Genomic DNA, 26,994 nt, shown 5'->3' with positions numbered 1-26,994 from the left:
GCCGTGCCCGTGCTGGGGGACTCTGTTGAAGGTTTGCTGGAAGCAGCACAGGGTGGGGGGTGCCCCCTCTGCATTTCCTATGTAGCTCTCTGACCGAGATGAATATCTCTATCATTTTTTAATGGGAAAGGAAAAAAAGAATCACGTTCAGAAGAGGAAGGGCTGGAAGGAGCCCCTCTGCTTGCAGTGCTGTGAGCACACAGCTCCGAGCTGCAGCCGGGCAGGCAAACACAGCCCCAGGTGAATAACCCTGGGGAAGGGGGGCTGGCAGGTGGGTTAGGCCCCGAGTCTGAGCTGCATTAGGGACTGACAGGAACGCCCTGCGAGTAAATCACCTGCATGAGAAATACTTTTAAATAGAAGTTGTCCTTGCTGCTTGGCTTGGCAACGTTTATACTACCAATGAGAGCCACAGCCTGCAAGATTTAATGCTTCTTTGTCTGACAGGAGCTTGGGGTGCCGAGGGGGACACGGCTGGGGACAGCGAGTCCCTCCTGCCGAGAGCATCACTGTGGGCTGGGACACCGTGCTGTCCCCAGCCTGTGACACCGTGCTGTCCCCAGCCTGTGACAGCTGGATCCAACTGACCAGACAAAGCACAACGTCTCGGGGTGGCTGAGCCAGCTGTCCTGCCCCAGCTCCATCACCCTCCCTGGAGTCAGACAGGAGGATTTATATGTATTTTGGGTTCATGTTTATAGCTGGCACCTGTGAGGCCAGAGCCAGGAAGGGATAAGCAAAGGGGCCTGACTGTGAGGGGCTGGGTCGGTGTCGTGGGCACGGAGAGCTGCTCTGGGGAATGGGGAAACAGGCGTGGCCACCTCTCTGCACCTGGGGACAGAGCCTGGGTGCGGGACTGGGCACAGAGCTGGGCCTGACTGGCGGCTGCTTTTGGAGCTGGGGCAGGAGCCGCAGCTCTCGCAGCCCGGGGGGGTTGGGAGGGGCCCTGAATTGGGCGCATTCAGCGCGGCACAGCTGGTGTGGGCTGCGGGCCGGGGGGGCCGCAGTTGCTCCTGACACTTTTGCCTCTGAATGTGATGATAAACTCCCTTTCCCGATTAGCGCTGATCCCTCTGCCTCCAAAACAGTTGGCCCTAATGAACATACGGCCCAACAGCTGTAAGCGGTTATACATATGCATGGATATATATATTTATCCCCCCCCAGCCCATCCATATATACTGGAGATCACAGCTGTTGCTATTCTTCCTTGCAATGCAGATCAGACGCTCTCTCTCTTTGGAGTCTTACTTGACCTATTTTGCAGGCGCAAGATTTTTTGTGATGATGATTTCCCCAGTTGGTGCTTTTGATTCTGCCTGAAACATCTTGATTGAAGGCAAACAATGGCAGCTCCGGCAGCCGGCAGCGCCCCGCACCCACGCGCCGCCCCGGCCCCGCCAGCCGCCACGCACCGGGGGGGGATGGCTCCTGCTCCTGCCCGCCGGGGATGCTCCATCCCGGGATGGCTCCTGCTCCTGCCCGCCGGGGCTGCTCCATCCCGGGATGGCTCCTGCTCCTGCCCGCCGGGGCTGCTCCATCCCGGGATGGCTCCTGCTCCTGCCCGCCGGGGATGCTCCATCCCGGGATGGCTCCTGCTCCTGCCCGCTGGGGATGCTCCATCCTGGCCCGGCTCCGGCCCGCCGGGGATGCCACCTGGTCCATCCCGACCCGGCTCCTCTGCTGCCACTTCCCTGTGCCCACGGGACGTGGCTTTGCCACCTGGCCCACTGCCTAGGCCATCCAACCCGGACCTTGAGGCTTGTGCTGGTGTCCCAACCCTCTGCCCAGCTGTCCCCTGCTCAGCCCTGAGTCTCTTCCCACCAGCTGGAAATTGCTCCATCACCCCAAAATGTTGCAAATCAGGTGGTGATGCCCCTTGGGGTCCCAGGGGTGGCTTAGCTGTAAGAGCAGAGGGGGAGATGGTGCCAGAGCTAGCAGGGATGCCAAAACCCCAGTGGCTGCAGTGCAGCATCCCATGGGTGATGGACACCTTTGGAGTGTATCCTCCAGTGACCCCCAGCCTCTGCTTGCAGCTTAACACGAACTTTCGGGGCTGTGAGGGAGCCTTCCCAGCCCTTCCCTGTCCCTAACAGGCCTCCCTGTCCATACAGGGTGCCCCAAAGGAGGGCCTCAAAGCCACCGCATCCTGGCAAGGAAAAGCAGCCATCCGGGCTCACACAAAGCCATTTCTTGTTTGGCATTTTTGTTTGAAGTGTGTCCTTCATCTGGGTTTCTACAGCAACTGGGAAGTTCCTATCCTGGCCCAGCTGGAGGGAGTGAAGCAGCCAGGGGAACAGAGCAGGAGGGCAAAAGGCAAGGATTGAGGGCAGGAAGGGAAGAAGCAAAAAATACATTTTTTGAGAACTGGGGCTGCATTTTCTGCCTCCATCTTGGGCCCAGGGCTGCTGCAGCTGTGACAGAGTTCCAACCCTGTCCGTGTCCCTCTGTCTTCAGAGGCAGTGCTGCCAGCTGGGGCCAAATCAGCGGGTATAAAACACCAGCTTTTAGGGTCCCTTCAGGTAAGGAGTGTCCCACCCTGGTTGGCCCTGGCATGGCTGCACCCTCTGAGCCCCTGTGCCAGCCTGGGTTAAAATGAGTGAATTATCTTAGAAACACACTTTTCTTAAAAGAAAGGAACAAAACCCAATGAAACATCAGTGGTTCATCTTAGGCAGAGAGTCTCTTCATTTTTTCATTATGAGATAATACCCAAATCTGGCTAATTAATATTCCTGCATATTTTCCAAGGGCTGATGAGGTATCTTAAACATCTCGTGGAGATGGGCTTTCATATTTATAAGGTTGATGTGCAAACTTAAATTGACACTGTCTAAATATATTCTCATGTTTAAGCATGGGGCTTTCACTCCCAAGGCTCCGAGGGCATTCCCGGGGTGCACACCCTGGCTGGAAGCAGGACCTGGGGCTCAGTAGGTGGGAGAGCTGCCCGAAAAGGCTCCTGCAAGGCAGGGTGTGATGTTGTGTGGTCCATCTTTCCACAAAGATGTGGGATTTCTGTTTGCTTTGGTAACGGAAACAGAGCACAACAGGCACTGACCCAGTGGTGGTCGTGGGGGTCAGCGGTGTTTTGGGGTGAAGGGTCAGTGTGAGCACCCACACGGCCGGACATGCTGACGGGTACCAGGGCAGGGTCTGCAGCCTCCCGCTGAAACCCTTTTCCAAGGTTAAAAATAGGACTTGGTTGCAAACTGAAAGCCTGGTTTGCATTCGCCCTCATTATGTTGATTGCTTATTTACATGTATGCAAATGGAGGAAGAGGCAGTGGCTCCTCCACCTGGGGACCCCTTGGCACAGGAGAGCCTGAACCCCACTGGGCAAATCCCTGCTGAGGGCTGGGCCATGGGGCTGTGCCCCCTTGCCAGGATCACCCTGAAAGTGAAGCACAGCCCCTCTCATGATGCCAATCCGAGGGCTGAGCCGCAGCCCTGTGCCCTGAGTGTGGTGGCCCATGGCACGGTGGTTACAGCAGCCATTGCCTCTCCCCTCACTCTGCTCCACCAGATGTGCGTGTCCAGCTCCAGCTGTTCCCCATCAGCCTCCCCCGTGCAGCACCGCCAGCCCTGGGATCCTTTTTCCACCAGGCCCCATGTCCTTCATCAGACACCAATTTGGTCTGGCCCAGCTGCTCATTTTTCTTTCCGCCGTGTGACATGTTTTCACCTGGCTCCTAATCCGTCTCTTTCCATTCACAACTCGAGCTGTTTATGGATGTGCCTCTGCTCCCCCTGCTCTCCCCACCCCGTGGACAGAGCCATCCATCAATAAAACCCCGCTGTGCACCCAAGCATCAGCACTTCCCCTCCCAGGACACCAATATCCCGGCAGGGCCACGGGCACACATTCCTCCTCCTGCTCCATGGGGGGACTCCATGGGGCCATTGCTTTCCTTCTCACCACCAGCAGCACATGGGGCTTGATGGCACTGATGGTCCTGGAAGTTGAGGCACTCGGGACACCAGGGGACTCTTCCTGGATGGGGGGCAGGAGAGAGGCTGTGGCCCCTCTGCTCTGCATGGGCACCCACTCTTTTGGGGCTCGTCCCTCTGGCGAAGGCATGGGGTGAGAGTGACTCAAGGCAGGGAGATTCCTAATCTTTGGGGGTCACCCTGCAGAGTGGGGCTGTGCCTGTGTCCCCCCATCAGTAGGTGACAGGTGCTTTAATGCCTGGGCTGGCAGCTGTTGCAATCACAGGAGGAAGCAGCTGTGCCATGGAGGAAGAGGATGATGAGGAGGAGGACAGCTGGGCAGTCAAACCTAGAGGCACCAAGCTTAGGGGCCATGGCTGGGGAGTACCCTGGGGTGGGGGGTGGCCCTGGCTGTGCATCAGGGACCCTCCTCGACAGGGAGGGATGTCACTCATCTCGCCGGTATCCCCATCACCCCAGGGCTCTTCTTTATCCCTCAGCAGCCACCCCCGTGGACATGGAGGGGAGACATCATGGGATCCGTGTGGAGGCTGAGAACATCCTGCTCCCTCCTGCCACCCTGGAGTGCTTTGCTTTTGACTGAGAAGCAAACTGCCAAATATTCCAATGGACTGAGTGCCCGAGGAGGACAAGGTTGGGAAGAACCCAGCAGGGCAGCAGGGCTGAGCTGCCAGGCTCTGCAGCCTGTATACAAGAACATTCAGGGGCAGGAGGTGCTGGCTCCTCAACCCAACACTGCCTGGGAAGTTGTCCAGGGTCGTGCTGCCACCTCTGTTGGAATGGAATGGGGGGAGTTAGTGAGAGGGTCCCCCTCCCTCGAACCCACTGTTCCCCTGTTTCAGCTCACTAAGACTTTCTCCCCCTCCCAGTTCCCACTAAAGCAGCACAGGGGGAATCCAAACCGGAAGTAAACCAGGGGTGTTTTGCAACCAAGAAAAAAATAAAGCAAACTCAACCCGAAGAGAGCAATGGAAAACCCCTCCTGCCTCTAGGGCACTGCTCTGCTTTATGAAGTCAGCCTCATTTTCCCCTGCACAGTCCCAGCCAGGCTAGCCCATGGCCCCACTGCACGTCCTGGACAAAGGGTTCTTCCTCCCCCTTCCCACCCTTGGCTGAGCACAGAGGGTCCCCAAAACAGCCAAGGGTGCTGCCAGAACCCACGAAGCCCCAGGGGCAGTGGGGCTTTAGGTGGGGATGAGGGCTCAAGGGGTGGGTGCCAGGGCAGCAGCAGGGCCAGAATGGTGGATGCTGGCAGAGCCAGGAAAGCTGCTGTCCCCGACCCAGTCCCCATCCCACAATGGGGATTGTTCTGGAGCCCATGGGCAGGATGCATCCTGGCCGGCTCCGGGCCTGACTCACATCCTCGCCGCCTGGGAGGGAGCTGGTGGAGAGCCACATCTCCAGCACACCTTCCCACGGGGCTGGGACATGGGATGGGCACTGGTGGGGACCCCTTCCGCATCTGGGACCCACTGCTGCCCCATTGCCGAGCTGCTCCCTCCCAAAGAGCCCCTCCAGAAAATCCCCCCGTCATTGTCCAGCCCCTGCAGGACTGCGGAGCGTTTCCTTCCGAAAGCAGGTTGGAGCCTCCCGCCGGAGCTGGCGGTCCCGGGGGAAGAGCTGCAGCAGAGCGAGGCATTTGCACTAAGTGATCACATTTATTTGAATATTTTGCGTGTGTGTGTGTGTGTGTGTGTGTGTGTGTCTAAAATCGGTTACAGAATAAATACCTGTGCCTTATAGCAGGAAGTCCACTTTTTTTTTATACAAAGTGCTTGTTACAGGAAGTTGCATCAGCGATATGCAGGAGGGGAGTGCGTTTCGGTCACGCTTCCCCTCCTGAAAACTAGAACAGATTTTTTTTATTTATTTATTTGTGGTTTTTTGTAAAGTTTCTTTTCCCTTTTTTTTTTTTTGTGCATTAAATTTCCTGCCATTGTGTATTTACAAATCTCTGAAAGGAAAAAAAATGCCAATATGCATGAGAAGTGGCCTTGTAACACAAAAAAAAAAAAAATCAGCCTTTAAAAAAAAAAGTAACAAACCCAAAATCTACAAGTATCATTTCATACTGAATCAATGATAGATTTTTTCTTTTTTTTTTCTTTTTAAAAAGGGAAAGAAAGGGGTTGGGAAAAGGGAAAAACTGAACCAAACCAGAAGAAATAAACATGGAGAAATAGAAAGAGAGAAGGTGCCATTGTCCCTTCTGAAGTTTTCCAAAGGCAGAGAGGAGCGAGGAAGAGCACAACGCACAGACCCAGATGTCCGACTGAAATCCCCATCAATTTCTTCTCGGTAATTTCTCCCTCGTGTTTACCCAGCGAGGGGCAGGAAGGACTTCCAAAATTAAATTAAAAAAAGGCATTAAAATGAAAAAAAAATTATTATTTCATTTTTAAAGGATTAAAAAAAAAAAAAAAAGAGATATGACAGAACAACCCTCCCCAAAATCCTGGAGGGGCGTGAGGCAGGGAAAAAATTGGGTTTGATTTAAGAAGGGTGGGGGGGAAAAAAAAAAAAAAAAGAAAAGCCAAACCAAACCAGACTTTTCTCTCTGAACACGTCATCGAGCGGGACTCTCCGGAGAGTGTGACGGTTAACTGGTGACGTAGTGTTTGGCCGATGGCTGGCCGTAGACCCTATAGAAATCCTGCCGCCCGTGCTGCTGGGATGCGTCAATCCATTCCCTCACGGCAAGTCCCGGGAGCGACTGGGGCACGGCGGGGGCGGGCGGCAGCGGGTGGGAGTACTCCTGCGACGAGACTGTCCAGGGGAAGTGCCCCGACCGCGGGTAGGGCTGGTGCCCGCTGTGGTTGGACACCGAGGAACAGTAACAGTTATCCACGGAGCAGACGAGGATTTTGCGCCCGCCGTACTGGGAGAGCACGGACTGCTGAGATGACGTGGTGTTGGGGTAGTGAGATGGGTTGAAGACGGAGCCCGAGTGCACCGGCTGCGGGCCGCTAGGAAGTCCAACTATGTGCTGCGTGGAGCTACAAGGCACCATGGCTTGTGCGGACTGCCCCTCGCCAGCCGAAGCGCCCTGGCTCATGTACTGGCTCGCCACAGTCCCGGACGATGGCTCGAGGAAGCTGCCCTCGGGAAAGGCGGTGGAGTGCTTGCGCTTCTCCGCGCCGGAGTTGCTGACGGTGCAGGGGTACATGGGGATACTCTGCAGGAAGGGGACGGGGGTGCTCAGAGGACCTGCGGGGGGGAACAGGAGAGAGGGATTGTATTAAGCACAGCGTGACACAGCTCCGGGGTGCTCCGGTTGCTGATCCGAAGCTGCAGTGGAGCCCCAAGACCCACATGCCAGCCCCACATGTGCAGTGGGGCCCCCCAGCCCCGCCCCACCAGTGGCAAACCATGAACACAGCCCTGTGCAGGTGGACTTGCAGATTCAGTTTTGGGCCCTTGCCAACAGGCTTGGGGCAGTCCCAGGCACTGCTCTGCAAACAGCCAATGAACACAGTCCCTAACAGGAGCAGAGTGGGACAGCCTGAGGGATAAACACAAATCCCCCAGGGAGGGGACTGGGAAGCCTCCACAGGACTGGTTTGCTCCCAGGCATTAGCTGGGGGCTGTGGGACCACGCCAGGCCCTGGCTGTCCCTGCCCACATGATGACCCCCATCTTTCCACTGCCTTTCCTGGCAATGGCCAACAAACACCCCAAAAGCTCTCTGTTTCAGGGTTTTGTGTAACCCAGAACACAGCCATTTCACAAGACAAGAAAAATGCCCTGAGGAGAGTCAGGAATTGGCTTTGTGACTCTTCACGCCCCTGCTGACAACAGAGGGGGTCCAAGAGGTCCCTGCCCCAAAGAGCTCTCCCCACTCTTTTGTACTGGGATCTGCAGGGCAGCCAGCTATGGATACAGGAAGTAGTGAGGTCCCATGCCTCTGCACCCCTCAGGTTTCACCTACCTTCCAGCAACTTCCTCAGCTGCTTCTCCTTCTTGGCAATCTCATTCAGGAAGAGCTTGGAGTTGAGGTGGCCAATTTTGGGTGGGGGCAGGCTGCCACCTGTACAGTTCTGAGTCCTGTTGAGGATGGCAGGCAGAGTGGCATGAGTTACAAGGTAGACTTGAGAGAGGGACAGCTCCCCCCCCCCGCACCCTCCTGGAGCCAAACTCCCTCCCTAGGGTAGAGGACAGAAGTGAGCTGGCTGTCTCTGGCAGGCAGGACCTTCCCTGTCCAGTTTAGCTTGAATGTCCCTTGCCATGGCACACCTCCTGCAGTCCATGTCCCCACTGCATGGCCATCCCAGCTCACCTCTGCCCCGCTTGTGCTGGTTTTAACCTTGTGCCCTATTTCTGCTCAGTGGAGCTGGACAGAGCCCTGCACCCCAACCCAACTAGTCCCATCCTCTGCTTCTTCCACAAGCACAACACTGAGTTTCCCCTAGTCCATGGGGAGGACCTGATTCAATGCCTGCACAAGGGGATTTTTTCATCCTCCCAGAGAAAGAGGGAAGCTGAGCACAGCACCTGCCTCTCCCAAACCCTGTAGCATCCTTGGCTCTGGTCTTCCTTTGGATATTGTGATGCTGCCACCCCTGTGGACATGAACACACCCTTTCCCCCAAACATGTCTGTCCCACTGTGCTTACCTGTCCATTAAGATTTTCACAGACTTGGTGTTCTAGAAGTGGAAGGAGAAGCTCTGGTCAGTAAGGCCAATCCCTGCCATGGCAGCCATGCCCCCTTTCAGTGTCAGCTTCCATGGCCCCCCAGGAGGGGACAGTCTGACCATGGGCACTGAGGCCCCCTTCCCCTGCATGAGCTGCTCCAGCCCCATCTCCCACTGTAGCACCTCCTCATCTGAGGCTAGCACTGAGCCTGTCCCAGTTCTCCTTGCTTCTTCCACTCTGAGCACTCTGGAGGCATCAGCCAGCCCTGCTAATGTCCCCATCCTGCTCCCCACCACACCCCACACCTACCCAATTCTTCCCACACAACCCAACCTCTCCACAGTCCCTGTCCCACCCTGGCATGGGCAGCTTGTCTTACCTTCATGAAGTTGATGTCCTCAGTTTTGTCAAACATGACCTGGACAGAGCTGAGGAGCTTCTTAGCCTCCTGCATGCGCTCATTGAGGTGCAGAACCTGGGCTGCATTCTCGTTGCAGAACTTGGCCTGGGCCTTGTCCAGGATCTCCATGGTCTTCCGCAAGTCCTCATCCAAGATCTGGTGCATCTTCTCGTACTGCAGGCGCACCTCGTCCTTCAGCTGGCTCACCTTCTCCTGCAGGGAGGAGTAGGGTCAGGCCCTCTGTGCACTTTGACCTCTTCCATGGTGTCCCAGGACACCTGGGTCCTTTCTCAGCAGTGGAGAATGCAACCTGAAAGCCACACCCCAGTTCTGCTCTCCTGAAACACCCAGACAGCTCAAACCCTGCTGTCAACTACCACATGGGACTTCTATGTGCCAGAGACCCAACAGCGACACTGTGAAGGTTTGATTGGTTCAGCAGATTCCTGGACCTACTTCCTGGGGTCTGTGTGGGGATCAGCTCCAGAGACCCAATACCAGGAACAACCTGCCACACCACCAACAGAAATGTGCTCCCTTGAAAAATCCCACCCCTGCCCGCCTGTATACATATATATATATATATATATATATATGTAATCCCATCTTCATCCTCATCCCCAGCCCCACCCTAGGCTGGAGACACTTCGTGTTCCAGAGCCTTTCCCTTCATGTTCTGGGAGGCTGAGGGGCTTTAGGGACCACAAGCACTCCCTTCCTGAAAAAAGCTGTGCTGAGCTGAGGACAGGATGGGCCATCTGATATTTAAGGGCAGCCTTGTTCCTCACCTCTCTACTCAACCCAGAACCTATGAGGCTGTAGAGCAGCTCCAAACACATTTTGCCTCCAAAATGATGACTGACAACACAGAAATGCAGGCAGGAAGTCTATCCAGCTGCTCCTCCCCTGCATGTCTACCTTCCTCCCTGCCCACCTGGCCCCTGTGTCCCAGGCACTTGTCCCCACTGTGCCATAGGGTGACAGTCCCTGGGACTGGCTGTGGCAGGGTGAAGCACTGGTTACCTCGACCAGCCGCTTGTCCGATTCCAGCTTGTAGAGTTGCTCCTCGATGTCCTGCTCCCGCTCCTCCAGGCGGTCCTGCTGCTTCATCAGCATCTTCTGCAGAGATGGGGGAAAGTAGCATCGTCAGAGCCCAGCAGCCACATGTGCCAGTGAACATCAGTGCTGCCCACACTGGCTCTGCCCATGTGGCTCAGGAGGGATGGAGCTTTTTCCCAGCAGGATGCCACTGCCAGGCTGAAAGCCCCCGCATAGATTGTGGAGCTGACAACCTGGTTATTTTAATGGCAGAGGGGCTGCGTGTGCCGGGCTGTGTTACTGGCTAGGTTGGGTCCCCTGGATGGGAGCAGCACCTCAAGTAACTTTCTGCAGCCCAGTAAGTGGGGCTGGGTCAGGGCCAAGCCCTGGGGATGGTGGAGGGGACACACAGAGAGGCTCATCCCCCACTAAGGCAGTTCCATTTTGAGGCCCATCACCCATTGCCGGCAGGCTCCTGCGAGACATCACCACCTCCCTCGCGCTCCCGTACGCCACGCCAAATCTTTTCTCCCTTCCCCGCCTCCCTGACAAGCCCCAGAGCCAGTGTCAGCGTAATCTGGAGGGACACAGTGAGGAGGAATGGGGCCTCCCCCCGCCACACTGCCAGCCCCCAGCCCACTCCTTGGGGCTGGGCCTGGGCCATCCGCTGAATAACTGGGACAAAACCTTATCCCCAGCTATCAGCGCGAGCGCCTCGCTCCTGCATGCTTCCCAGCCAGGAGAAACCCACTGCCCACGAGAGGATCCATCCCTGTGGGCAGGAGCAGGGCTTCCCAAAACACCCATCAAAATCAACTCCAAATATTCGCCCCTCATGTTTACTGGGGGAAAAGCCAGGACACCAGGGGGGTGACGAGAAGGGTTTCGCCTGGCACAGAGATGTGGCGTTAGAGACTCAACGACGGGGGCGAGATGGAAAGAAACCGGCAGCAAGAATGAATTTCGAGGGGATTATTGCTATTATAAACTGCCACTCGGGAATTTATAATCAAGTAATTAATTCCTGGACGAGGCGGGAGGGGGAGGGTGGCAGAGGCGCTGCCGGGATTAATTGCATTGCAGGGAAAGGCTGTCACCTCCGACTCAATTCAGGAGCAGGAATGCGAAGCCTCCTCCCTCCTGTTGTTTTTCTTAAGGTCTCGGGCACCTCCAGCCCTACTGTCACTGGGCTCCTACCACTAATAATAACGAGGAGCTAAAAAAACCCAGCTTCCCACTCACAGGCACACTCCACATGCATTCCCAGGGCCCACACATGTGCACCCACCCAGGCACATGCACACAGACACACAGACAGCACATCCACTGAAACGGGGCCGAGGGGCAGTCACAGCAAGGCAGATCCCCAGCCCACGGGGGGACATCTGCTGTGCCTGCTTACAGAAACACAGGGGCCTGCAGCATCCAAGGGCATCCACACGGAGAAAGATTTGAGGCATGTATTAAAAACCTCCTTTTTTTCATTATAAAATGGTTGTTATTTGTGCTGCTGCAGCATCAGGCAGCTGCAGTCCACTCCCAGGTTTAACACGGTGGAAACTGAGCTCTGGAGAGTGAGTGCAACACCACTTGCTTGAACCCTGGAGAACCAAGGGTGCAGGCAGGAACTGTGTCCTAGGTCCTGTGCCAGCAGCCAGGCCTGAGTGTGGAGCTGCTGGGGGCTTCTCTAGGGCTCAGACAGGGTTTTGGGTCAAGCACCAGGCAGAACTGTGGAGCAGGTGGAAAACAGCCCTACGCAGGTAGACTGAGAAGTGGCAGGCAACAAGCCTGTTCCTGGGCTCCAGAGAAAGAGATGCCTTCCAACATCCCTGCTTGCAGGAGGCCAGTTGAATGTGGGAGTTGGGCAGGTCGTGCAGTGCAGGCTGAGCTGCTCACGCCCCACGCTGGGCAGCCAAAGGACACAGCGAGCTTTGCACCGAGCCCCTCCCTACACCCCTCCCCACCACAGACTCGCCCTCTCCACCACGGACAGCCAGACCCATCCCACATCAGCCCACCAGGAGGACAGCCAAGTCTAGCCGGGCCCCCAGGAGCAGCCCAGTCCTCTGCCCGACTTCCCTGTCTGCCAGCTGGGACAGGAGTGGGTAAAAAACACAGGACAGGACCCGAGGCTGACAGTTTTGGGCACAGAGGCCAAACCCCATCCCACTCTGTCGTACCCATCAGGTACCTGACATACCCGTGGCAGCCCCTGCCCTTCCCCCCGGTGCTGCCAGGACGCTCCTGCAGGGGAAAGCAGGGTTTGCTATCAGTGGCAGATGCCAGGCGGGCAGAGGCCACCCTGCCAGCCCCACTGGTGTCAGGGACCCCCGAGGGAGGCACCAAACAGCCCGGACATGCACGTACCATCGCCCTGCAGCTGCCGTGGCAGAGCTGCCAACCTTTGTGTTTTGTAACAAACCTCAGACTGCTCCACTCCAGGAATCATGCAATTATGTGAAATCACAAATATATATATAAACAGATGTAAAAATAACTTTTTATACATACAAGTTAATTTACTATCCCCTCAACGCTGGAAAAAGTGACCAAAATCCAACCTAAAGGCATAGAAATCAGAGAGGATAGAGGACATGCAGTGCTTTCTTTTAACCTCATATTTGAGATAGTCTCTTGATTTTAGGGTGATTTAAAAACTGTACATGCATGGGATTGCAGTGGAATGGGAGAGCTTTTCACCCACAGCAACAAAACTTTAACAAGACACGAGGGTATGAACTACCCCTTCTGACACCGAGGGGCAAAATCTCATTGTCTATGCAGCACAGGCTAAATTCCTTAGGTATTTTGAAAAGGAAAATATATCCCTGCCCCTTCCATCCCCTCCCAAATCTGGCATTTCTGAAGTCATGAACTCCTCCTCCTCCAGGATCAGAATTTCTCGGGGTAATTTCTCATATTTCATGCATGACCTTGATGCTGGGAGAACCAAGGCTCCCTCTGTACAGGCACCCTTCCCAGCCTGTGAGCAACTCTGATCCCAGTTTGTCTTTTCTGAGACACGTCGCCAGTTTGCGAAACGCATGCTAAAAATGCTTCTTATTCCAACACCAGCTGAGAGTAAACTCATCTCATTAATTAATAAATTAATCGGTGGCTGGGCTAAGCGGCTGGTCCACCATGACCCTGTAGGCCCCAGTGAGACAGGGCAAGTTCATGCAGACCAGCTTATTCTGCAGGAGATGAACATAATCTTCCCCCTCCTCATGGAAAAAAATGAAGTGTGGGGCTGAGCCCACAGGGAGCTTGCAAACACACCATGGGCATCAACCCTGCAAGGGAGCTGGATCACCAAAGCTGGAAGGACAAAGGAGGGACATTACAGTTGGCTTCCCTTTGGGAAGGGAGGGCACACTCCTCCCGTGCAGGCAGAGGAGGGTGATTCCTGAGCAGCCATTGTGGCAAGTCAGATGGGTTTGAGGTACCAAGATCATGCACTGGGAGTGAAACACTGCGTGGAGGGACATCTCTGCAGGAAGCAAAGCAAGCACTGCAAGGTCTCATTGCAGGGAGGATGCACACAGCTGGTCCCCATGGGATTGTGCTGGGGGAAGGCACTTGCTGGGAGAAAACCATGCTCACCCTGCGTGCACCTTACTGCACCTCCTGGTCAGTCCCCACAGACTGTGTGCTGAGCCCAGCTCCCAGTGGCCTCCCCAGCATGGGACACATCCACCCTGCCCGGCAGGGCATGGGGATATGTCTGCTGGGGGACAGGGCAGTCCCAACAGAGAACTTCTGCAACATTAAATGCCTGCAGCCACAAGACAGAAGATAGTAATAAAGAGTTTAACAGCTCTGATGGTACAGAGCTTCTCATCCAAGAGCCACTGCATGGCTGCAGCACCACAAGCCTCAGATGTGTTATACACACTGGTCCAGCTCAACCAGCTGGGAAAACCCTCACTGTAAATCGGGGCACTGGGGTGCAGGAAGGATCTCACACCCACTCAAGACCTCCCAGGAAGGGAGCAATCTGTGGGCAAGATGTCTCCCCTGACTTGTCTTAGGCTGGTCTCAACACTGTCCCTTCCCAGAGGGCAGAGCTAAGCCAGTGATCACTGCTGAGCCCAGAGTAACATTGGCTTATGGCCCTGCCCTGCCTGAGGCTCAGCACTCCCCTCATCCCCCCTTTGCAGCCCCCAGAAGCCCATTGCCCAGGGGCCAGCATCAGGGCAGCAAAATCCCATGACATGCCCCAAGGTTTTGTGTTCTCTGAGGCCGGTCAGAGCCCTTGTGTGCCACCCAGGGAGAGCTGGCAGGGGACAGCCTCTGGCACCCCTTCCCTGGGGGGGGCTCAAGTGCTCACCAGCTCCTGCCCAACTCCCAGCAGAATCAGGAAGGAGCCTGGCAGCTTCACCAGAGGCAGAGCAGTGCCCCATGACCTGCTGAGCTGCTGTGGTTTCAAACAAGAGCTGGAGCAGTGAAAAGCTTTACTGTGTTCATAGGGCAAATGGAGCCCGTGCAGCTTCTCTGATGTCTAATAAGCACTGTGCATCCTTCAGGGCCATTCACCTTGCAAGAGCAGCTGAGTGCCCACAAACTGACCTGTGGGATGCTTGCAGGATGCTAATTCCCAATAAACTCTGCTGAAACTGTCTGTGGGTTTGGAGGGTACTACAGCAGGGCAGGTGGACAAACCACAGGAGTGAACAGCCCTTGTTCCCGCAGGAAACTGGGGGAGCAGAGAGCCAGACTGCCCCACAGAGCACCTTTAACCACAGCTGGACAGTTGGCCCAGGACAGGCACACTCACTTCTCTGCCTCTCTCTTTCCTCCTCCTCTGCACCCAGGCCTTCCTCTCGCCGCCAAATCCCAGCCACTGAGTGAATAAGGACATTGTTTGCAGTCACCGGAAAGCCAGAACGGAGGGAGCAGCTTGGAGCATGAGGGGCAGGAAGGGTGAGGAGGAGGAGGAGGAAGGTGGAACTGGAGCGAGGAAGCTGCAAAGGGCAGATGCCTGTTGTGGGAATGGCTCCAGACACCTGCAGCTCAGCCCAGGGACCGGGATCAAGAGCCCCCATTGAGACACATGTCCCAGCACGTTGCTGGAGACGGGCCTGAAGTCACAGTGACTGAATTTTAATGCACCAAAAGCCCTGGACCAAGGAGGCAAGCGCAACCTTTCGCCTCCCCAGGCCTCCCACACACAGGCTTCCCCCTCCCCAGCCCCTCTCCACTGTCAGCTGGACTGTTTTCTGAGAAAAACCCCCGCAATGAGCTATTTTCATCCCTCCTGAAAGTGTCACCCCACCTGCTAACACATCAGAACCTTGACACTGTGCACATCTGGGGCGCAGCACCCCAGTGCCTCCAAAAACAGGATCTCAAATCATGAGATCATGCACTGTGCACTGCCACAGCCCAAACCCCTGGAGCATCCCTCCCACCCTGCTGGTGGCCTCCTGCTGACCAGACCCAGGCAAAAACAGCTCTTTCAAACTCCCCACAACCCTCGCAACACTCGCAGGAGGCTGATCCATTTAAAGGGGCAGGAAGGAAATGCTTTCTGGTTGGGGTTTCATCTTGCACACATTTACAGTAAGCACCAGGCAGAAGGGAAGGTCTCCAGCCAGAGCACGAGGTCTTGCCTCCCCTGGCCAGCCCTGAGCACACACAGTGCTCCAGGCTTTGACTTTTCTCACGGTGCTCCCTGTGCAGAGATCAGGCCAGTTTATCCTCAACAGGGGAAGGAAGAGGGGAGGGGAACAGCCTGAGATATTAATAGCTGCCCTTGCTAGGAAGGGATGGAAGCAGCAGCCATGCAGTGAACAGGCACCAAAGAGACCCCCTTTCCCAGCACTGAGGGACCCCTGAGCACCAGGAGAGCTGATGCTGTGTAGAAAGGGCTGAAGGCCAAATAATCAGCGTCAACTTAGGGGAACAGGATGTACAGTGCCTCTTGCAAGAGCAGCTCTCCACCCTGTTCTCATGCTGGAGTGGGTGAAGATGCCTTCTGCTTGTCCACATCACCCTGTGAGATGTTGCCTGGCCTCTGAGCCTTCCCTGGAGAAGAAACCATCAGGCACAGCCCCATGTCCCACCTCCTGTGCTCACCCCAGCTCAGGGCATCCCTGCAGCACAACTGGCACAGAGCAGCTGGATGCTGCATGGAGCCATGACTCATGACTGCTCAGCAGAACCAGGTCAGACCTGGCTCATGGAGCATCCCAGGACAGTGCACATGGCAGACCTCACTTCTCTGCACGTCCCTGTACCAGAGCAGATCCTGGACCACCACAGGGCTGTGCTGCAGCCTGGGACAGCTCTTTCCCTTGTTTACACCCAGTAGAAAGGAAGAAATCGTTAATAAGGAGAAAATACAAGGCATTGTGTTGCATGGGGCCAGCAGCAGGATTTCTGGAGGCCAGGAAATGGTGACCTATTCTCTGTCAGAAAGCAACCCTCAGGAGGATCTTGAGAATGCTAATTCACCTTCCTGGGCCTCTGTGTTTCCCCCTGCTCAGTGTGGCCACAAGGGTTACTTCATGCCGTGCCTCTCACACAAATGGGGGAAAGAGGCTGGGGCTCTACCTATAGATTTTGGACCCCAACTTCAAGCCATGGCCCAGATGCCACTGCTGTCAGTGTCCCTGGAGTAGAGATGAAGATTTGCTTTGTGAGGAAAAGAAGAATAAAGGAGATTAAGAAGCAGAGAGATGAGGCCAGTGGCTGGAGACACCACTAGACGTCTCTACCAGCAGACCTACAAGTCATGGAGGAAGGAGCCTGCCTCATATTGGGCGTCCAGTATGAGTGATGTACCCCTCAAAACAGAGGCTCCCTCCACACAAAGCACAAGAGGCAGGGAAAACTGCCTCTGCCAGACCTAGGGCTCAAGACTCACAACATGTGCAGAAGAGGAAAAAAGGAGCTGGAAATGCATCAGGAAGACGAATACCAGGATGAGAAGCCAGTTTGCATGCCGGGCATGCAGCCAGGCGAGCCATGACTGATGCTACTGGCTCCACAGGACAAAGATGAGCCTTGGTGATAGAATTATGGAATCATTAAGATTTGAAAACACCTCCAAGATCATCGAGTTCAACCTCTGACTGAACATCACCTTGTCAACTAAACCATTAGCACTAATGACCAGGTCCAGTCATTTCTTGAACACTTCCAGGGATGGTGACTCCACAACCTCCCTGGGCAGTCCATTTTAATGCTTAACCTCCCTTTCCGTGAAGAAATTTTTCCTGATGCCCAACATGAATCTTCCCTAGTGCAGCCAGAGGCTTGTCCTTGTCACTTGTTGTCTGGGAGAAGAGGCCCACCCCCACCTTGCTACACCCTCCTCTCAGGCAGTTGTAGAGAGTGATAAGGTCTCCTCTGAGCCTCCTTTTCTCTGGGCAAAACACCCCCAGCTCCTTCAGCCACTCCTCATATGACCTGTGCTCCAGACCCTTCCCCAGCTCTGTTGCCCTTCTCTGGACTCACTCCAGCACCTCAGTATTCTTCTTGTTGTGAGGGGTCCAAAACTGAACATGGGATTTGAAGTACTGTGTATTGAGTACAGGGGGATGATCAGTGTCCTGGTCCTGCTAGCCACAGTACTGCTATACAAACCAGGATGTCACTGGCCTTCTTGGCCACCTGGGCAACTCCCAGCTCATGGCCCCCAGGTCTGTTTCTGCTGGGCAGCTTTCCAGCTTTCCACTCTGCCCCCCAGCCTGTAGGGCTGTGTGAGGTTGCTGTGATTCAAGTACAGGATCCAGCACTTCACATTCCTGAGTCTCATACAACTGGCCTTGGCCCATTGGTTCAGCCTGTCCAGATCTCTCTGTAGAGCCCTCCTAGTATTAAACAAGACTGGTCCCAAAACTGAGCCTAGGGGAATCTCCCTAGTGACGATGCCCTTGGCCAGCAGAGCCACTTCCTGCCCTGTATCTGCCAGGAGAGACAGCATCCCATCAGGGAAAATGCTCCCACACTGTGTCCCAATGCCACAGGGACAGCAGATGTATTTGGGTGGTGCAGGAGCAATATGTGAAGACCATCTCTGAGGGCTGGGGCTGTGGCCACAGGCACGACCAGGCTCTCAGGGCAGCAAGGAACTCAATAAATTTTTTCTTTCTGCTGGGAAGGGAGGCAGAAGAGATCCCCACCCAGGCCTGGGTGCGAACACTGGCCAACAATCCACCCCAGCCAGCTTTCAGCAGGAGGACAGTACAGGCCACCTTTGCTTGGGAGTGAGGAGAGCCAGGAAGAGTCAGGGCTCAGCTCTGTGTTTATGAAGGACAAGGTCTGCGTCTTCTTCGCCATCATGGATGGAGGGGAAGAGCTCCTTTCCCCACCTCTTTCAGTTTTAGGGGGACAATGTATAGGTTTAGGGCTGCTCATAAATTTGTGCCAAAATTCACCCTGTTGCTGAGCCATCTCCAGCACAGGGCTCTGGCTGCAGGCCCTGGCACAAACTTGCCCTGCCCAGCACCAAATGGCCTTTGAGTAACCAACTCAGGAGCCCAGCACTGGGACACTGCAGGGAAAGGGCAGGGGTTTGTGACATCCAAAAAGTTACAGACACTCAGACCTGATTACTTTGAGCAACTGTTTCCAGCCACTTGGGAGCTCAGACTGACACCAACACCTGGAGCACAACTGGTCCCCATGACCAGTACAGCGTTGTGCTTCATCCCCACCATGCCAGAAAATAAAATCTGGAGCCTGTAGCTGTATTGAGTGGGATTCACCAGATTTCACAGTTTTTCAGAGCCTAAAAGATCGTGTAATAAGTCCTGCCCTTTCTGCCTTCAGCACACTCTGTGCTTGTGGTTTCTCAAATGCTTCAATCAATTTATATGGACATTAGGGGGGCCCTACCATCCTTTTCTCCCTCATGTCTGTTTGCATACATCTGCCCCTTCCCAACCAGAGATACAGATAAAAAATTCATCCAGAAAAAAAAGAGCAGTCTGTCTTTGGTGGGATCATCTCCCTCATCTGGCTCTGAGAAGTGCTCTGCCAGCTCCAGTGGTGCAGTCTGGGCAGCAAAGGGAGATCACTCAGTGCTGAAACTCAGCTGAATCACATAGTCCTGTTCTTCACACAAGCCCTACTGCTCTGACATAGCATTTCTCAGTCACTCCTCCTATAACCCCCACAAAAAATTCAACAGGCTTTGGCAGCACCCCCAATCCTGCCCCGATCTGCTGCTGTCCCAGTCTTGTCTAGCTCTGTTGAATTCCAGTATCTTCCCAATGTGACAAAATCTCAGGGTCTTAGCCAGTTGTCCCCCAACTATGGCTGGGGGAATGGCTTGGCTTACAAAGGAGCCATCCTGCAAAGACCCATCCTATTGCTTGGCAGCAAACCTACCCCCATCTGCAAGCCCTGCAGAATTAGAAACCCTCACTCCCCCTTCCAAATAAACATCTTGGATTCAAGATCCAGCTGGCCTGTGTGATCTTGGAGCCTTCTCCCTGCATGGGTGAAACACAGCCAGCCCCTTCCACCACTGCTCCCACTGCAGGCTGAGCAGCCTCTCCCCTGCCCAAAGAGCTCCACTCTGCACCCACCAGGCTGAGTCCTGCCATGAGAAGCCATGAGTTCTGAACAACAGTCCCTTTGGATTCCTACCTCCCTGATTTCTAGTTTCTGCTCTGGAGGGAGCCTGGCACGAGGATCTGGAAGCACAAGCAGGTTTTGTGGGGAACTCAGATACCTCTGAGGAGCAGAGCAGCAGCAGCAATACCCACGTGTACCCACGTCTCAGCCATGAGACCACTGGCAATGACCTGCAGCCACGTGCCCCATCAGTGTCTCATTTGGTGAGCCAAAGACAAGGGGTCCAGCTGCACAAAATGCCTCTCTAGATTCAGGCAGCACTAGAAAGAAAACTCTCCTTTGATTTAAAGGCCATGATTTTATTTTTTTCCTCCCAACTGATCTAGTTAAACTTCCAACTGCTCAAGGCTATTTTAATTTGTACTGGTAAGTTAAATCAACACAAACAAGGGCAGAACAGGTTTATATGCACCTCTATTACTGGTCTGCACCAACTAGAGTGCAGCTACATTTCTGCAGGCAGCTTTTTTTTTTTTTCTCTAATAAAGATAAGGGGGACGTTTTTGTGCACCTCCAACTGACAAATGGAGCCTGAAAGTGAATTGGGAGTCAAAGCCTTGAGGAAAGTCAAGGTGACTTATGTGCCAATAGGCTGGATTCAAAGAGCTTTGCAAAAATGCAGATCAACTAACAAGATTTATAAAACTCGTTAGGGGCTTAGAGGTCGCTTAATTCTCAAAGGTGCCAAGGAAAGTGCCTGACTCACAGAAGGATGGATGGGGCTTACAGAGGTGGCTATCTCAACCTTTCAGTTGCTTCAAGAAAAGCGGACTCAATTTCTCTTGGAAATGAGGTTTTGATATGCCAAGATGTTTACCGTGAGCCTTGGCTCCTCCATCACTCACTTTAAAGAAAAAGAAATCAAGTCCTGTTGCTGCAGACAACTGTTACAAACATCTACCGAAAGCCACAGCAGAATCTGCTGCTTCAGCTCACCAGCGCCAGACACCACCCAGAGGAGTATGAGACCAGATTCAGCACACAAGCTGGAAAAAACAGAAGGGGGGAAAAGACTTCGCACTTCTACAGCTCCCCAGTGCCTGGCATTTTGCAGGCTGGAAGCAGCCTGTCAGCACCTGCGGGCAGCCAAGGAAACGTACAGCAAGTCCATCCACCCCAGTGACCAGAGTCTGTTGAACACCAAGGACCCTCCACTGCCTCCCTGCCAGGTTTTTTCTCTTCCTTTTTTTTTTTTTTTTTTTTTTTTTGGTGAGGTGGTTGTTGAGAATATGAAAGCCCGGATTATAATCTTTATGAATCCCATAGTTAGATCGTGCTGAACAGCAGCCCAGCAATACCAGATGTTCAAACAAAGCTGCCAACCGACAGCTGTCTGCAGCTTGCAGCGTGTTTTTACTTTAAAATGCAAAATGATACCAATCTATATTAAAAGAGAGACGTTCAGAGCCTTGTGATAGCAGCTGAAGCCGCGGATATTGCTCTTTCACGCAGGGTGTGGCAGCAGAAGGAAATATCTCAAAAACTACTGCTTAAGCCACCCTCCCAGCCCCCCCAAATCCTGGCCCCTTTCCTAATGGGAAAGAGACTCACGTTACTGCCTGAGTGCCGTGAATGTACCAGTGCGTGTCCAAACAAGCCAGCAAAAAGAAAAATGCAGCATGAACAAACACTGTCTAACGAAGGATGCCAGAACGAATCTGGGCGCTGCCCACACCTGGCTCTCAGCAGCATGGGGAGGACAAAGTGACACATGGGGGGATGGAGGGAACCAGTCCTGGGGTGGAGGGTACAGCCCCTCCTGCACCAGTGACCAAAGTGGGACAGGAAAGGCCCCTTCTGGCAGCACAGCATCACCACTGGAAGCATGGGATGGAGGGGCATCTTCCACTGCTCTGGCCCATCTGCCCAGTGTCTCACCTCAGGTTGTCCCACATCCCTCTAAAACACAAAGGGATGCTGTGGCCCAACTGGAGAAACCCTGCCTGAATCTCCTTGATGTGAAGCAAGTTTTCAATCTGCATTGCTTTGTACCTTTATTTCTTAGGCTGGCTGGGACCAGGCACAAAGCCCTATACCCTGCAACCTTTTCTGCACACCAGCAGCTGGAGAAGGCAAGAACTGGAGATCAGTCTTGCTCTTCATTATTTCGCCCTTTGGAAATGCAAGCCACCCACAACGACCACATTTTGGGGATGGCAAGTCCCGAATACACAAGGCATGGCACAGTACTCCTGGCTTGCAGGAATTGTGCAAAAAGGGCTCTGGCTTACTCGAACGTGACGTCCCAAATTCCCCACCAGCCGCGATCACAGGAAATCTTTGGGACCGGTCCCAAGGCTGCCTCATTGTGCTCCGAGCAGCAACAGCATGAATGAATCATGCTCTTCAACGTGACACCCAGCTCCCAGCAACGTACTCGGGACCAAAATATTTACGTTGCAAATGAGTAAGAATAGGACCAGATCCCCTCCCCAGCCTGGTGACATAAAAAGGCCAACCTGGTCTTGCATTGAGCAAGTGGGTGGCAGAAGGATAGGAAAACAGGAGGCAGAGACCAGTCCCATGTCTTGCAGCCTGGCTATGCCCAGTGATGCTGAATCAGAGCCCTTCCCAGTGACAGCAAAACCCCAAAGTGGCAAGCTTCGAGACTACAACCCCTGTAGTACCACGCTCCTTCTGGGTGACACGTGAGGGAGCATGCTGGGACCTGTAGTTTCCAGCCAGCCAGCTGCAAAATGCCATCCCTCAGTAAACACATCTCAAATTAAAGTGATGCAAGGCCCACAAACTCCTGGCAAGGTGCCAGCCATAGCTTCTTGTTGGCAGGCACTTGGCCAATTCCCATGTGCTGCACTAGCCCCTTTCCAAGGAGAAGCCAAGAGCCCACACACTGTAAATCCCCTCACAGCTGACCTGCAACCTGCCCTTTCCGGAGCAACGTGTCTGCATGGACAGCAGGATGCTCCCAGAGCTCTGGTGCAGCCCTGGCCCACAGGAGACATCAGCCCTGCTCCTGCCTTGCTGTTGAACCCCTCCACCTCTGTTCCATGGCACTGTGATGCCAACCCCAGAGCAAGGCCCTGCATCCAGTGCTGGTCAAACTTCAGCTACATGAAGCCCAACAATGTATCTATCCCTTGAGGGGTCCTGTAAAGATACCACGGAAGCGATCAGTATTACGCAGCAAAAGGCATGACACTGCTGTGGTGTTTTCAGGCAGAACAGCGCAAGCAGGCAAAGCTCCACTGAATCACCATACCAGTAAGGCTGGGGATAGCCACCTCCCCACAGCATCCCAGATGGGCACACAGCCACCCCGGGAGTGCTGTCACCCTGTGCTCCAGCAAGACCAGACTATACGTCATCCCCTGGGGAACGTGGCACCCCTCTCCTTGCCCGCTCACCCTCCCCGCTGCAGAGGAAATCGTGCACCCGGCTGATGTCAGGAGGCATCACTTCACACAAAGGCCAGGCTTCCTGGCGGGGAAGGGGTGGGGGAGTGGGGAGGAAGGGGAAGAGGAGCCCGGGGCAAAGGCAAATGGCATCTACAGCTCCTTGTGTGCGCAAAAGGGGCAGCAGCAGGAGACAACATGGCCCCTTTACTTCAATTGCCCTTGCACCCGGGAAAGAGAGGAAACATCGTATTTCCTAGTGCCCTTCACAAGAGCCACAGCACGGCCCTGCCCTGCACCCTGTGCACCCCTTTAACAATGCACTGAAAAGAAGGGACTCAAGTTTATTTTCGTTTTCTCCTGCAAATATATCAGTTTTATTTTCTCCATGCCAGGCGGTGGCTGTTGCCAACCAGGGGACACAGCTCCCTTCTTAGCACCCAACCAGGAGAAAACCAACTTCTATGACAAGATCTAACATCAGCACCCCCAAAATGAGCATAAGCACGCACCCCACCTGTCTCCTGCTCATGGGTGGCTAAATACTCATGGTACCCATTAATTGATAAATATAGATAAAAATAATGTATTGAGGACCAAAGGTAAGAGTAATTGGCAGCCCTCATTTCCCAAACTCCTCTCCCCAGTATGCTCCCCAAAGCCAAGCATCTTTGCAAAACATGGCATATCATGGTACCCATAGCATCAATATGACCTCCTGCTTCAGCATCTCATCTCTTCTTCTACCTCCTGCAGTCCCAGCTCACCCCCAGGCAGTGAAAGAGGATAGTGGCCAGCACCAGACTACATTGCTTTTGTCTCCAATTCAGTCACTCTCTCAAGGACAGGAGCACTCTGGACCAGCTGCACAGGGACCAGTGAAGAGGGCTCGGCTGTAGGGGACCTGCAGGATGTGGTCGATGTTGATTGAAAAGGGAAATCACTGATATTGCAGAGGGCAGCCAGGGAAGGTGGATTTTGGATGTGGGCACTGCTAGGAATAACTGTAAAGGAGCAAACCCTGCTGCTCTCCTTCAATGGGCTGACTTCTGCTCCTAGGAGAAGGCCTGTCATTGGTTTTTAATCTCAACCAATTACGGACCAGCCTTTGACATTATTGATCTCAGGCCCCTGAAGTATCATTTATCTTCCAGGTTTCACTCGGCCATCAGAGCTTGACAGCTCAGACCCCAGTCAGCTCCATCTTCCCAGGGAGCCAGGGGAGCTGCTCTGCACAACTCCAGTCCTGCTGATTCACATGAGCCATGTCTGATGCTCAGTTTCCATCCTCATATTAGGTGTCTTTCACTCTCTGCCTACCTGGCATTTCATTTTTTGACTTAAAAATCCAGCTCCTCAGGTCTCTGGCAGACCAGTACCGCTTTCTCAAGCTTGGCAGTCCAAGGTGCCTCTAGTGTGCCCTGCTTCCCCCTTTCAGTTTCATTATCCTCTTTCAAAGAGGATGCAGCGAAGACACAAACGTTATAGGATGTGCTGAGAACTGCACAGGGACTGGGGGAGCAGTGCCAGCAGTCAGTGTACAACCAGAGAAGCCATTTCTAGCTGTGACCCACTGCCATCTCCTAGAGCAGAAAGGACCAACAATGGTACCTCCTCATTCCCTGGTGAGATTGTACCCACAGAAAAACCAGGTGGCTCTCGTGGTTTCTTGTGGTGGCTTCCCCCTACCTGGCAGCCAGCACAGCTGCCACAGGGTCAGCTCGTGACTTCTGCTTGACCTTCAAAACACCAATGCCTGCTCCCTCCACCAGACCCAGAAGAGATGGGCTGAGGGTTCCCTTTCCCCTGGATACCTCCATCCCCCACCCAAACTGACAGATGCTCCCAGCCTCCACTGTTTGGGAAGCACGAGGTTTTCCTCAAATGCCTTTGTCAACAGTTACTGGATGCAGCGTGTACATGAAAGCTGTCTGTTCAGATGCCTCCTGTCTCTCTCTCCTGCGAAGCCAGGCCTTGTGTTGCGGGAAGGAGGAGTATTTCTTGAGGAAGGATCCAGTGAGCAGTTTTAATGCATAGAGAGAGGAAGGTTTAGTTTTTGTTCTTCCCCTTGCTATCGTTTATCAAACTGCTGAAAAGCACTTTGGTAAATGGAGATTAATACCATGTGCATTCATAGATTGTAGCAGGACCCAGCCCTGGGAAGAATCAGGGGAGGAAGTGCCTGGACTGGGGCAGCTAGCAGGGTACATGTTCTGCAAGGTACCACCATGAGCAAAGAAAGCTCCGGTCTCCAGGATTGCTTCCCCACACTGCCGTGGACTTCCTGACTCCTAGCAGGTCTCCCCACCTCTGTTTACCTCTAATTTAGGGCAATATCCTGACTTCCCCATCCAGATTTTAGGTGGGTGAAGAGATTAAAATTATCTTTTTCTCCCCTGTTCTAAGTAGAAAGCTACAAACTCCTTAGCTGGAGGACAGGTCTTGGTTTTACCTGCTGGGCTTACATGCTCAGGAGATGTGTTTGGAAAGGGGTGGTCTTCATGGCAGGCACTATTTCCAGTTCCCTGCCCCGATGCCCTGTTGTGCAGGATGCTGGCAGGCAGAGGCAGGAAAACAGCCCCCAGATGTGCTCCCATTCCCTTGATGGGGTCAGGCTCTGTCCCCACCCCCTACAACCAAACTACCTCTAACCAAAACAGAGCTTGCAGGCCTCAGCCACCCAGCCACAACAGTGCAGCTGTGGCAGGAGAGCTGCAGTAATTCCCTCCTGGATCTGGCCACCCCCATCACTAAGGGGCTCGCACAATACCAGAGGGAAGGGGGAGCGCAGCACCCCCCCGTCCGCACTGTCCCCAAAGGGTCTGTGAGGGGGACAGAGACCTCGCAGCACATTTATTCCGCTCCATCCATTTGAGAGGCACGCTTCAAGGGGCTTTTAGCCGTCAGAGGCGGGTGCACCAGGACAGGAAAAGAACAAAGGGAGGCACCGGCACCCCCAGCCCTTTGTCTGAGCGCAGAGGAGTTCACCTGCAGGGAAAACCTGCTCCCACCGCAGAGGCGGCAGCTCCACATGGATTCAGACGGGGAGAGGGATGCGGCCCCCCCTTCTAGCAAGAGGATAATGAGCAGAAGGATGCAATCACATTACCCTCTCTCTCTCTCCTTGCCACATGCACAAGCCCATTACAGTGCACGCCAACCCCCCTGACTTACCAACAACCCAACAACCAAAACCAGCAATAACAACCATTGCCACAGAAATACCAACCCACCCCACAGTGTGATCGATCTGTGTCTGCTCGTGGCCCAGCACCAAATCCTGCAGCTCAGCTCCACTGCCCAGGATTGACTGGGAGGGAAGGGGGTGGGAGACTAGTTTCCAGGGGATGGGGTTTTAAAGCCACACAATAACTGGCTCAAACGAGGGTTTAGATTAAGCTGTCATGTGGCAAGGGAAAACACTGCCTCCATTAGGACACGCGGGATTTTCTTTCCCTTTCTCCAAAGCTACAGCTCTAGGATGAAGCTTCCAGGTCACCCAGGCAGGGAGAGGAGAACTGGGTGATGCCGAGCAAATGGGGGATCCTGAACAGGGAGAGATGGGTGGAGGGAAGAAAAGACAGATCAGCCCTCCTGAAGCCCCAGATCATACAGTCGGCTGCTCTGACAATGTTTACTCATATTTCAGAGAGACACAGCCATCCGGAACATCACTCCCTGCCAACTGCCTCATCTGGAGCCATCCACAGCTCGGCTCTTCCCAGCCCACTTCAGAGACAGCCCCCCCATCAAAGCATACACACAGCAAGAAACTGAAAAAGGACAGGTAGGAGGAAGAGAAGAAACAGAGAAATTAAACTAATTCATGTTTATTTTTTTTAACAGTTCTGGTACCTCATCCCAGCAAACGGATGACTTGGAGTGTGTTTGGAATGCAACGGCACCGTTGCAGACTGCAGGGCACTGTGTTGAGCTGGCAACTTCTGCTCATGCTACCATCACAAGAGAATCACAAGACAGAAGAGGGACAACCACGATGCCCTGGTGAGAACAGGCTAAAGCTGTCCTT

General features: G+C 54.0%; 1 protein-coding gene across 1 annotated transcript in view; it reads right to left on the bottom strand.

Moving 5' to 3' along the window:
• Positions 1-5,567: 5,567 nt before the first annotated feature.
• TRIM8 (tripartite motif containing 8) overlaps positions 5,568-26,994 on the bottom strand; it is a 30,752-nt gene continuing 9,325 nt past the window's right edge. Inside the window, exons 3-7 of the mRNA XM_083866164.1 lie at positions 10,009-10,104; positions 8,965-9,198; positions 8,565-8,596; positions 7,880-7,995; positions 5,568-7,158 (exon numbers count right to left, since the gene is read on the bottom strand). Of these exons, the coding sequence (XP_083722290.1) occupies positions 6,551-7,158; positions 7,880-7,995; positions 8,565-8,596; positions 8,965-9,198; positions 10,009-10,104 (1,086 nt within the window). The 3' untranslated portion in view covers positions 5,568-6,550. The remainder of the gene's footprint in view (positions 7,159-7,879; positions 7,996-8,564; positions 8,597-8,964; positions 9,199-10,008; positions 10,105-26,994) is intronic.

Source organism: Zosterops lateralis (genome assembly GCF_965231275.1).
Source record: "Zosterops lateralis genome assembly, chromosome: 8".
NCBI lineage: Eukaryota > Metazoa > Chordata > Aves > Passeriformes > Zosteropidae > Zosterops > Zosterops lateralis.
Note: the sequence above shows the minus strand (reverse complement) of the source record. Positions and strands in the feature narration are given on the sequence as shown.